General features: G+C 33.9%; 1 protein-coding gene across 3 annotated transcripts; it reads right to left on the minus strand.

Moving 5' to 3' along the window:
• Positions 1-1,318: 1,318 nt before the first annotated feature.
• Positions 1,319-10,861, minus strand: LOC131854975 (REST corepressor). 3 transcript variants are annotated; one of them, XM_059206178.1, is made up of 10 exons: positions 10,603-10,861; positions 10,160-10,297; positions 9,874-10,088; positions 7,361-7,546; positions 5,439-5,554; positions 5,073-5,304; positions 4,000-4,153; positions 3,604-3,747; positions 2,617-2,711; positions 1,319-1,828 (listed from the first exon to the last, which is right to left on the minus strand). In XM_059206178.1, exons 1-10 carry the CDS (start codon positions 10,706-10,708, stop codon positions 1,733-1,735), a joined length of 1,482 nt encoding a protein of 493 aa, XP_059062161.1. In that variant the 5' UTR covers positions 10,709-10,861; the 3' UTR covers positions 1,319-1,732. The 3 variants fall into 3 exon arrangements, with proteins under 3 accessions (XP_059062161.1, XP_059062152.1, XP_059062168.1); XM_059206169.1 differs by having other exon boundaries at positions 10,160-10,312; XM_059206185.1 differs by lacking the exons at positions 5,073-5,304; positions 5,439-5,554 and adding an exon at positions 6,766-6,858 and having other exon boundaries at positions 10,160-10,312.
• Between the last annotated feature and the right edge of the window lie 1,952 nt (positions 10,862-12,813).

The following is a 12,813-nucleotide window of genomic DNA, read 5'->3' on the forward strand; positions in this document are numbered from 1 at the left end:
AACTGGACATTTTATAAAAGTAAAAAAAAGAAATTTAAATAAATTAAATGTTGGGTAGTATTGAATAATAGTGTCTATTGATGTTACTTTATATGATTGTCATATACAATACGCAAAAACCCGCCAATAGCAGTCAAATACCCCATTCCAAACACATTTCATGTTTATAGATAAGTATTGCTGTAATTAAAATTATATTTAAGACATTTGCTTGTATGTAAATAGAAAAACTAGCGCCGTGATTCTTATATCACACACGCCGGCTTCAGCAGCTCTAAATTCTCGTAATTACATAATAATTAAAAAACTAATAAATGAAAGGTTTAATTTACCAATTGATGCAAATTGTGATGTAAATAATGATGAAATTATATATAAAATTCTAAATAATATAAATATAGTATAAACAAATGCCTTGAATATGGGATGAAAATGAAATCTACAATCTATTTGTGCACCAATAAAGTACAAGTACTTTGTGACACCTTAACTCTTGTATATCTAACATTAAAACCAGATAAAAAAGCAATTTTATGAATAGAAAATTGCTTAAAAATTGATGTGAAACTTATTATTAGCAACCATACATAGTTTTTAATTCATATGAATGGTTGGATAAGGCGGATAATCATTTTTTACACCAACCAATCGCACTTATTAAACTGTGTTACATTAATACTATACAAAAATAATCAACTTATGGATATTCTATGTGGACACGGCAATGTTATGTGTTCTTACAAATATTATAAATGCGAATTTGAGTGTCTGTCGGTTTATTGTGTTTCTATAGATAAAATTTAATATTTTGCTTATTAATTTAGTAGAGATAGTTCAAAATCATGTCATAGTTATTAAATAAGTCATAAATTATGTGATGGGTATCATTATAAATCATATAGTCAATACATTTACTTTAAATTACAGATCAGAGTAATAAACATGATTGTTTAATAATTAAAATTGTACCAATGATTCATCTAAAATTAAACGGAGATATTGAATATTTTAAGATATTCATATTAAGCTGTCCAGATATATGTAATATTACATAATGTTAAGGCTCGTTACTGATGATTATGAGTAACTATTAGCGACTTTGAGTTCGCGTAATAAACATTTGATGACGCATTGGAAAATAATATGTAATAATTGTAGTGTCGATCACATGTAGAGTTAGTGATACATACAACAATACACATGTTACGTTATGTCGGCGGCTTCTTAATGTAGAAAATTATAATATAAAAAATAGCAGCTCACCTTGAATTTCGAATAGCAATTTGCTTTATAAATTTGCTGATTACTGACAATTTGATAGCAAACTTCGATAGCACATTTCACACTGCACTGATCTTGAGTTTTATTAATTTTATTTAAGAATAAGAATTTATTAATTTAAGAATCTCTGCACTACAACACGTATATCTGGACCCAACTTAATGCGTAACATTGTGTAATATTAATTCGGCTATATACGTTACATACCCGTAACAATATAGCAAGTATAAATACAAATGTATAAAACAAATTCAATGTGATTACGATAAGTCATGTCAAAATACAATTTAGACTTCCAAAACAACTGAACTTACTATACGAAAGAACGTCTGCGTTTCTAGGTTCCAAAGTGTGTAGATTTGGTTGCATGCGCGCAGATGGCTGTCGGTGTAGAACTTACTGTGCGGTAGATGTGAAAGCGTTTCAGGTCGGCCCGTTAGAATGGGTTGCATCACTTGGTGGTCTTGTGTGCGGGTGGGGGCGTGGTGGGCGGACCCCCGCGCTCCGCTGGCGCCCCCAGCGCTACGCCCTCGCTGTCCACCTCCGTCTGAATACCACATCATATACCATGTAACCACCATAAAAACAGCCCACACCAAAATGGGAGGGGAGGGGGCGGAAGGGAATTATTAGTAATATGGACTAACAACACCATTGCTGGCTATGTACCATGTCAGGTTGACCTCCACACCGTTCCCCTTAGATACCATCATGGTAAATTACCATTGGTCAATATACTACCTGCTCATTTTATCATTCTACACTAGTACGCCGCCACCGTAACATCCGTAGCGCTTTTCTTTTACAGTTTAGTTGAGCCTTCGGCTTGTTTGTCATTAAAAAAAATAGGACTGTGACATATATATTATACAGAAGGTTCATCATAAGTTAGGTAAACAATACTCAAACAAACATCCACTTTCAAAAAGAAACAAAGTGGAAATCTGCAAAATGAAAAATGTACATCATTTTGAACTTTCCAAACTAAATAGATGACAAATAAAAAAAAAACATGAATACTAATTACTGGCTTTCTGCTTAATATATACTTCACAATTAAACCTAATTATCCTAACATAATGCTAAGGAACCCATAACCTGTGAGCTGTGACCTGAACCTATGACCCTATGACGAGAGTCAGCATTATGAAAATTAAAAACAGAATTAGACTTTTACAATTGTCAACACAGAATCTTCAAAATAATACAAAATATTTATGTGCAATGATGACGTAATTGTAATCTTACGGAGGCCAATAGACTTACTAGAAAATCTAGGTGTAGACAGAACTAGATTACTAAGGTCTAAATGTTTAATCTTTAATCAACAATTACCTTTTCATCCTTGGCGGCGGGCTGAGGCGAACCGCTTCCATTATTGGCGCTGGTATTCTCAGTAGTTTTATCAGAATTTTCCGTACTCGTTGTACCTATAAAACAATAACATGTAGATGTTAAAACATGCAAGCTAGTGGTTTATTTGACTACAGAATGGGGTTTTTCAAGAAGTCTATATTACGGCTTCTTCAGAGTCATCAACAAGTACTTGACACCCCTGGTGTTTCAGACGTCCATAGGCTACTGTAACCGTTTACTATTAGATTGATCGTAACTGTGTTTGCCACCATTGTAGTATAAAAAGAACTTGTAAAATGTCCATAGATTAATTTAGGTAAAACTTTAACCAACAAAAACATAGACGATATAAATTATTATTGCGCAGGTTACACATTATATACATTATATTTAAGTTATTTGTGTTATTTACTAAAAACTCTGATAGTTAAAGGTTGACGATAAAATAATATAATTAAACAATATTACTGGTTAAATTCTAGGGTGTCATAAGCGGTCGGCAGACTCGGTTATTTATAAACAATGAAAACAGGTTAAAATCTAGTCAAGTCACATTTAGCTTGGTCCCTATATTTAAATGAGAACATTCTTTCAACACGCTTTACTACGATGTAAACGATGTGTGAACTTCGAAGTGTGTTCAAATAACTACAAATGCTTGCAAAATTCATACTTTTTTTATGTAATTGGTATACCATTAGTATATATGTAACAAATTGTTGTTACATATAGAAATGAATGTTGGATAATCGCATGAAATTTATAGCCTATGTGTTATTCTGACGTATATACTATATTATTGTAAAGTTTCATTCCAATCCATTCGGTAGTTTTTGCGTGAAAGAGTAACAAAATTTCAACCATCGATCCACACTTGCTACACACTTATTAGTAAGAAGTAAGATTCTTAATGGGAATAAATATCTTCAGTGATTATCCATAGAAATATTATATTAAGCGTGGTACCTTGTAGTATGTGTGCGCGGTCCTGCTCGTGCTCCCGAAGCACGGCGTCCAGGTTATACCGGCGCCGGTACGACACGAAGAATGTGCGAACATGTGCCTCGGTCTTTGTGCCCAGTGTCTCCGCAATCGCCTGGAAATCACGCCCTGCACAAACAGACAAACCGTTCTAATTATAATTAAATAAAAAGTAGAAACCCGTCCTTTGCCTACAGTGGGTTTATTGCGTAATAGACATTTATATTAATAAAATAAGCACCTACAACTATAAACATTTTCAGAAGACGACATTAATGGACTTAAATTATTCCGCATAAATTCATTTAAGTGAAATGGATTTCCGCAAAATAACACCTGATTCGACAAAATATTTTCAGACAAATTCTCAATTGTACTCACCATATTTCCTGACGGCCGTAACGGCCATGAGTAGTTCATCATTGGTCCAGCGGGAGTTTATCTTCGCGGGTGGTTCACCAGGCCTTAGCTCCTCCACACCGGCGTCACCAACTTTACGCTTCATAGCACTAAGCTGCTGTTTATTTTGTTGTACCTGAACAATATTCACTGTATTATAAATTTAAACATTTGTTATCTTGAAATACATGTAATTTAAGAATGTCTGTTATAACAGATAACCTTATGGTTAGTGTTACCAGAAAACAATACATAGATTTTCATAATTTTATGTAACTGGTATGACAAGCCGACAAGTCATCGGTCAGTCCCATAAAAAGTGGTAACCGTCGCCTATAACCTGGGCGCAATCAATCAAATTGATTGTGAAGGCTGCGGTATATCACACGTTGCCACTCCTGAAGACTAAGTTATCTCCACACCCTCTAATTCTACTGCTACAACTCAACCTTCAGACTGAATTACAGCTTGCAAATGAAGCTCCTTCATACCGTATATCATACAGTAGCTGTAATCTATTCTTAAATAACATTAAAAATAATATACATATATACTTTCAATAATCATATTATAAATATATCTATGTATAAAAAACGTTGGAACATTATTGAAGATATTTTACAAAAGTGGATAAAAATACTATGAAAAAATAACATTTGATTGTGCATATCTGGATTATCCAACTAAAGGTGAAATCGCCAGCCAAACTTGCTAGGGGACAATCGCAGAGCAATAAGCAGTATCGATAGAAGCACGAATTTTCAATATTATACTTAGAATAAATAAATCTAGTGTCTATTATGTGTGCAGAATACATTACATTTCAACTATGGGTATCGCAGGAATATCACTACGGTCTAACGGGACAGGACATAATGACTATGTCACATTCTCACATTACATCACACAATCAGTCACACCCATGCTCATTAGCTGATCAAAGACTGGTTTGTTACGTGAACAAATAATTTAGCGGCGCTCTCGTGTCAACGTAAGAGTGAGAATGTGTTCTATCGGCACTACATAGTGACATTGGATCGGCGGTTGCCTCTTACTTGTCTCTTTAGCGATATAATCTCTCTGTCCATAGCTTTAAGCATCGCTTCCCCCTGATTGACTAGGCCGGGCTGCGGGGGATCGCCGGGCTGAGGGCCGGTGGCCATCGCGACGAGATCATCGTGATTGATGTAAATGCCCCGTGGCAATCGATGCTTGTACCGCTGCTGTTTGGAGCCCGGCCCGCGGCGGCCGGAGGGCCCACACAGAGGTCGCATCGTTCCGGTGCGTCTGTCACAGTACCGCCAACATTCAAACAACAATCCCATCGGTCATAGACTATCGCACTCTAATTGGTTACACATCTGAACATGCAATGATTGCAATGATGATACAAAAGTGTTATGTAAAGTAGCGTTACCGACCTGGCGTGCACGAGGCATGCCTGACACAACTTGTGGGAGTTGTGCGGCGTGGTCTGCGAACACAGAATGCCGCACACCGTGCAACTCTTGCCCGCGCCCTCGCCGCCGCCCTCGCCCTAAACCCCAATCAACATTTTACATTCCTGCCTATTACCGACACACACCTACGACACACATTGCAGGGACGGACTATAACAATTACTTCTCACACACTTCTTTTAAAAACCCATTAGAATATTAATCAATGATATTCTGCACACATTAGATCACTAGAAAGTTCCCTTCTGACTGGGGCTGTTAAAGGAAGCATGCGAGGATGATCAAGGAATAAGGAGGGTGCAAGGTCACATTTATTATGTTAAACTTATAAAACACTGTTACACATATGACATTTACTAAAATATATAAATATATTTAAAATAAATAATTATTATCTATTTTATTCCATTAGAGTTAGAAGGCTTACAAACTCAGTAAATAGTCAAATTAGCTAATTATATTTATATTGTTTAAAATGTATTATGCATCTTAATTGACTATATGACACCTATTTGACTGTGTACTGATACAGGTTAATACAAAAAAATCTCACAAGAGATTGATTTAACAGTATATCATAAACAAATAATTGTTATGAATAATGTAAACTCCTTTTCGTAATGATTCCACAATAAAACTAACTGGAACTGAATGTCCATATGTATTTAATGTTATTTAATAATTATTTAATCTATTTTTGAATTCAAAGTGGATTTGTGATATCATCATGATACTGGAGAGTGAATATAATTAAATGAATGTTGCACATGAGTGTTGTAGCAGTCTTTAGTTCGTAGATAAAAATGCAGAGCTCTCAAACTAAATACAAAGCGATGCCAAGAAGCAAGTAAATAATATTTTGTTGATCAGAATTCACATTAAACTGAATGTAAATGACTCAAAGAACCACATCAAACATTGAATTCATAACATTTTTTTCCATTTTATACATATAACATTCAAACTGCTTGAAATATAATGAAATGCAATCTGAAGGCACATATTTGTACTAAATAAAAATGAATGAAGCATTTATCACAAATTAAATCAGCATGAAATCTATTAATATCATGAGGTGCAGCACTAATGGAATGATATTGAATACTGGGAACTGGGAAATCTTGAGTTGCAACTGACGAATCATATAAGGAAGTCTGATAAACATCAAAACATGAATGACATCACACCAACTGAAGTAGATAGGCAAAGTGATAGAATGGAAGAAGACATTGCAATTTTCCATGGTGACAGCGAGGTTAAGTTCATTGTGGGGAAACGAATCACCCACCTGGGCGGCCTGCGACGGAGGAGCGCGCAGCGAGCTCCCGCCCGCCGCCAGGGACCTGCCTCCGCGCACTATACCTCGGTGGATAGTCCACTTCTGTCATGTCCAACATATATGCATCACTCACACAGTATACTCATTACCCATTTGGATTTAATAAAAATAACTGCTAGTTATAGGACATGATGAAGATACTAAAATACTTTATATCCCATTACAGCGCACCTTTCATTAGAACAATAATATTTGTGAATTTTCATGTTTTAAATAGAAATGTTCTCTACATGCAGAGCAAATAAGAAAACAAAATAATTTAGCACTTTATCCAATTGGGTTGTTTGGGTCAGAATTTGGAATTTAAATATTACTTAAAAAGCTACTAGATACTCTGCATTTCTATTTACTAACTAGTATGTCATGTGTGGCCTGAGGTGAGTCATTGGACAATCCAGATACACTTTCGTCTGAAACTGTAAACTGATCATCTAATTTGTTCCTCCTTCTACAAAGAATGACTGTTGCATGAATATTATATAAGCAATAACATTGTTAGACATTTACAAAATTATAATAGGCACTTCAAACTTTTAATACATACCTTCTCATCATTGTCTGATTCCTTATCAGAACCACCTGGTTCAGAGGCACCAGACTCCCGCTTGCCTGTTCCTGAACTAGTTGCATTGCGATTTTCACCAACAACATCCATTAGAGAAGTACGAGCTCTGGTCTTTTTCCATGAGTAATAATATTTCACTAGTGATGCTATTGATTTGTCAGGGAGCTGTTAAATAACATTTATAACTGTTACATCTACAACATTCAAATAACAAAACAATTTAATAAAGACAAAAATAAATAAATATGCATATATCTACAAAACATTAATCAGTGTAGTAATAATTATCTCCGACATTATGTCCAAAGTTGACTATAACAAAAACTAGTTGACTTATACAGTGGGTTGCCAAATTAATAGGGACAGTCACGAAATATTCGTTTTTTGTAAAACATTGGTCTATAATTAATTAAAAACGTCACTTTAGGCTATAATTATATTTAATAATATCAGACACATATCTTATAATGAATTTAGACTATAATAATTTAATATTTGAACAACTAGAAAATATAAACAAGTATAATAAAAATGATGATGGGAAATTATTAGTATTTTGTCACATTTCCTTTTGCTTCTATCAGTGCTTGAATCCGCCTCGGCATACTTTCAATACACTGTTTAGCACTTTCTTTTATTTTGGGATTGTGAAACCATACATTTATTAATTTTTCAATTAGTTTTACTTTGGTAGTTATGATTTCCTTAGCAATTTCCGCCTTGGTAATTTCCCACAAGTTTTCTATGGGATTCATATCAGGAGAATTGCCAGGCCAAGGTAAAACTGGAATGTTGTGGTCTTCCAAAAATTTGGTTACACCTCGCTTTATGACATGGAGCTGAATCGTGCATAAACACGAATTCCTCCCCATTCGGGAACCATTCCTGAAGTTGCGGCAACAGGCGAGTTTCTAATACTTGCTTGTATTGGTCCTGTCTCATGGTTCCCTGGACGATATAGAGGCGCCCAACTCCTTTTATGATGACAGACCATACCATTATTTTTACAGGGTGTTTAATTTGTTCCACTATGCAATCAGGATGAAATTTCTCGCCTGGGCGCCGCCTCACGAAGTTACTTTTTTTGGCCAGAATTTCAAAAGTTGACTCGTCTGAGAAACATACCTAAAAAAATATAGAAACTATTTATAATTTTTGTAAATATGATTTTATATAACACAAATAAAATTAACCATAGAACTGACCTTATTCCAGTCTTCAACAGTTTTCAGGCGGTGCTCACGAGCCCAAGCAAGCCTTTTCTTTTTCATCGCCTCTGTTAATCGAGGTTTCTTAACTGGACGATGACCTGTCAGGCCTTCCTCTGCCAACCTTCGCTGTACAGTTCTTTTTGAAACACGTATTCCAGATTCCTGTACTATCTGAGTTAAAAATCCAGCACTTTTCTTTCTGTTTTGCAAGCAGATATCTCGAATTTTCCTATCGGAACGTGTTGTTGTGATACGTTTTCTGCCACATTTGCCTTTTCTTTTGAGCGAAAGTGGCTGATTTTGATCTAAATTTATTTTTATTTTATTGACGGCAGATTTCGATATCCCGGCCAGTTGTGCTATCATCCTCTGAGAGTGATTTGTGTGTAGGAGAAGGGTTTTAACCTCGGATTTTTTTCTCGGAGTCAAATCTACCCCTCGACCCATAGCCAAAGCTGAAAATATAAAAATAAATTAAAATTGTTCTAAAATCCGCTCCAAAATACTTTAATTTTAATTATAGTAAAATATTACTTACTTGCAGGTATTGATTATTTCACAAAACCACTAAAGAACTGTTTAAAAGAATAATTTACGTGTTTCACTTTTACACGTGTGAACGACTGTGTGTCTCTCCCGTCATTAAAATATATTTCCAAAATAAACAAATCTCTCAGCACTTGAAATTCACTTTGAATTTGAGTTATAGAGACAAGGTGAACATAAAAACATATCAGCAAAAAACTTTTACCACTTAAAAACGTAGTCAAGACCACTTGAAGAACAAAAATTATAAAAAATGTGACTGTCCCTATTAATTTGGCAACCCACTGTATAAACAGGCATTAAGTCTGTCCCGTATACATTTTGTATGCAAAAGGATAAATAAATACATTAAAGAAGCAAAAACTGGGGTTGCCCTCTTAATATAGATAATATAAAACCCACTTTCATTCTATTACTATAGATATTAACTACAGTAATCAACCAATATTTCAGTTTTCATAGACTATGGTCAGATAGATAGGTAAAAAGAGGTAAAAATATTATTATTATTTAGGGATAGCCTCATTTTTAAACTGAACTGATGTCCTAATCAGTTCATTTTATTTATTTATAACATTTAACCTTGAAAATATCAAGTATTGTGGATGAATTATTTTATCGAGTGGCTGGTTGATCACATCATCATCATAATCAGTGGAATGTTGTTATCCACATCATCTCCCCCAAAGAAATACACTGCACACTAGTCTCTAATGTAATTCAAGCAATGCTTACCATTTGCCTTATCCTATGAAAGCTTTTGCCATGGAACTGGAAAGCTTGTTCAAATAATACTTTATCTTCAAGTGTCCACTCATCAGGAAAGGGTGTGAAGTTTGCTAGGTCCATTGATGCTCTAGTAAGGTCATGTTTATGCCAAAATAACATTCCAAGTGCCTGTTCACCATTGTAGCCATACTTTTCCTTTGCAGTAGTTATGTATTCATCCACTACAAAAACAAACATTTTGAATAGGAGCTGCAGCATACAGAAACACCTCAATTGTTAATGATTAACTTACATTTCATATCAGATATATCAGCTGTAGGGGACCATACAAGTAAGGCTCTGTCTGATATCATCTCTGGTCTCCGCTGCTCCACTGGTTCCAATTCTGGGCAAACTGCTTGATAATCTCTACCCACTCTAATCTTCTCGGCTGCAAACGGTACCACTGCTTGGTTTGATGTTATATTGGAGATTGATGAGAGCAGCATGATGATGGATGATGAAAAGCACAAAACAAAGCATGTAAGATGATTATGAATGATTAACAGCGGTTATGACAGCACATGTAAGGAAGTTACCCAATTTGTAATGACTTGAAAACAGGAGGACAGTCTGCGTCTGATATCGAAAGCCGATATGATTTAAAAATACTATGACGATTTTCAAGCAAGTTTTTTTATCGCTATAAATGATGTCTATCTTGAGTAAGCGTTAAAAAACAACAATATATCGTACCATTCTCATCTTCTGAACTCGAATCTGGACTTCCATGGCCATTGGGGCTTGGCCCCCTCGACCGCTTCCCATTTCGAACATCAGTACTTCTTTCGGCCAAAACCATGATTTTGCACTTAATAACACTAGTTTCACTTTTAAATAATAATATTATCTAGTTCATTTAGACAATATTATGACAAAGAATTAGAAAATAAAGCGAATGCGAAGGGTCGCATTAAATTCAAACGTGATTCAAACCACCGCATCAATAATTTGACAAACCAACAAAAGTAAGCACAGTCCATTCGTAAGCGTCTGTACGTAATGCATTCACTTGTATTTTAAACAAGTTTAAAAATTATTTCTTAACTAGTTTGATTCTTTAAAAATCAATAATATTTTCATTAATTTTATTTGTACAAAATGTGTATAATTGTACTAATAATAACTTATAGTAATATAATAAATTGTCGTATAAAGTAAACAAGTTATTTTCTTCACTGGCAATTTACAAAGTACAGGCATCATAAAATGTATCAATACAGTTCTCACAATTTAATATTTTTCATTACCGTTCTCCTTATGATAAAGATAGGAAATAAAATTAAATGTTATATACATGATATGAATTGTCATTAAAACTAGAATTAGGATGTAAAACTACATAATAACTTGTATTTCAGTTTATCACGATGTTACTTTTTGTTAATAGATGTCGCTAGTTTCCTTATTTCTTTGTTGCTTTCACCAAAAGCAAATTACAGTATCGAACTATTAATTTATGTTGTCTTTACCATTGCAAATATAATAATGTTATTATAGAGTAATAAGGTTTTCTATTAAAATGCGTAATAAAATTATTATTTTATACATTTTGCAAAATTACAACGTCCCACGTCATACGTACTGCGTAATTTTTATTTTTCGATTTACAGTATACAACAAAAGTAACAATGAGTGGTCTAATGAAGCAAGATCCATCGATACCAAGTAGTCAGACTCGACACTCGACAGATCCTACAATTTAGTATCATTGACCCGTAATTTATTGAGAAGGTAATTACAAGGTGGTATTTTGTTCGCCCTTATTGGTCGCATAATTAAGTTACGTCGTTACCAACAATTATCATATTAAAAGTATGGCTGTGCTGTACGTATCAAATAGTTCATAGATAATTGCGAACTCAGCTCAATTTTTATTCGAACCTACTACAGTTAAGAATATCAAATCATAAATAATTTATGCACGTAGGTCATTTTAGCCGCTTATGAACGTTACATTTTTTGTATTAATATTTTTTCCTACCGTTCTCTATCGTAATACTTAGAAACGCAGCAAATCATCATTGAACACATCCTAGAGACTCGACGCTATCAAAGGTTTCAGCACACAATTCAAAACAGCATTCGAAAATTTCTGTAAATATTTATTATAATTAATTAATTATTAATTAATCCACTCTCAGAACAGCAGCTAACATTCACTATGTTTCATATTTATTGTCTACTAAACCATTGTATAAGTTTTCAGGCCAAAGATAATTGGTTCCTATCCGGTTTAAAAAAAATCACTCACGTATACTTATATTATCGAGTTGCTGTTTATTCTATTTGTTTTTTATAAATGTAATAATAATTTATGGGATTTAAAAATTATTTGACTAATATAAAAAATAATTTCATCTATGGAAAGCTACATTACAAGCAAATAAATAGGCTCGACACCATGTGGACAGCACCACGGGATAAGACTAGCAGTCTAGAAAAAGAAACTACAATTTTCTGTATTTAATTAGAATTTTTTACAATACTTTGTAACTGTAGATCAAAACAATTACAAAAATAATAATGAATATTTTCAATATTGACCTTTAAGGCCGTTTCTGATAGGGTATAAATTAGTTTACTGAAATCAAAAGTGATAAATGAAGTTCTTCATGTCAGTTATACTTGATAGTGTAACACTCCTATTAGACTGCAAATTAGAACTATGTAAATTGTAATTGTAAACAATGTCATTGAGACATTGAAATAGACCAAATAAATATTAAGCAATAAATACTGCTTTGTTGTTAAAGAATTTTAATTTAACAATTTGTTTAAATGACAATTTAATATCATCAGTAAATACCTTGGATAAAGAATCGTAAATACCGTATACTCTTCTACTCGGCATATTATCAAATGACATAAGACTGTTGACATTGACAGTCTGACAGTTAACTATCA

The sequence above is a fragment of the Achroia grisella genome, unplaced genomic scaffold, assembly GCF_030625045.1.
Source record: "Achroia grisella isolate CSIRO2021 unplaced genomic scaffold, CSIRO_AGI_Agris_v1 utg1062, whole genome shotgun sequence".
Lineage (NCBI taxonomy): Eukaryota > Metazoa > Arthropoda > Insecta > Lepidoptera > Pyralidae > Achroia > Achroia grisella.

Excerpts from the sequence above, each read along its gene's own strand:
- LOC131854975 (XM_059206169.1), bottom strand. The coding sequence starts at position 10,708 with ATGGTTTTGGCCGAAAGAAGTACTGATGTTCGAAATGGGAAGCGGTCG. Across the intron at positions 10,313-10,602 it reads GAGTTCAGAAGATGAGAATG|TGGTACCGTTTGCAGCCGAG; the intron begins GTACGATATATT and ends CAAACCAAGCAG. Across the intron at positions 7,547-9,873 it reads TTCATAGGATAAGGCAAATG|CTCCCTGACAAATCAATAGC; the intron begins GTAAGCATTGCT and ends GTTATTTAACAG.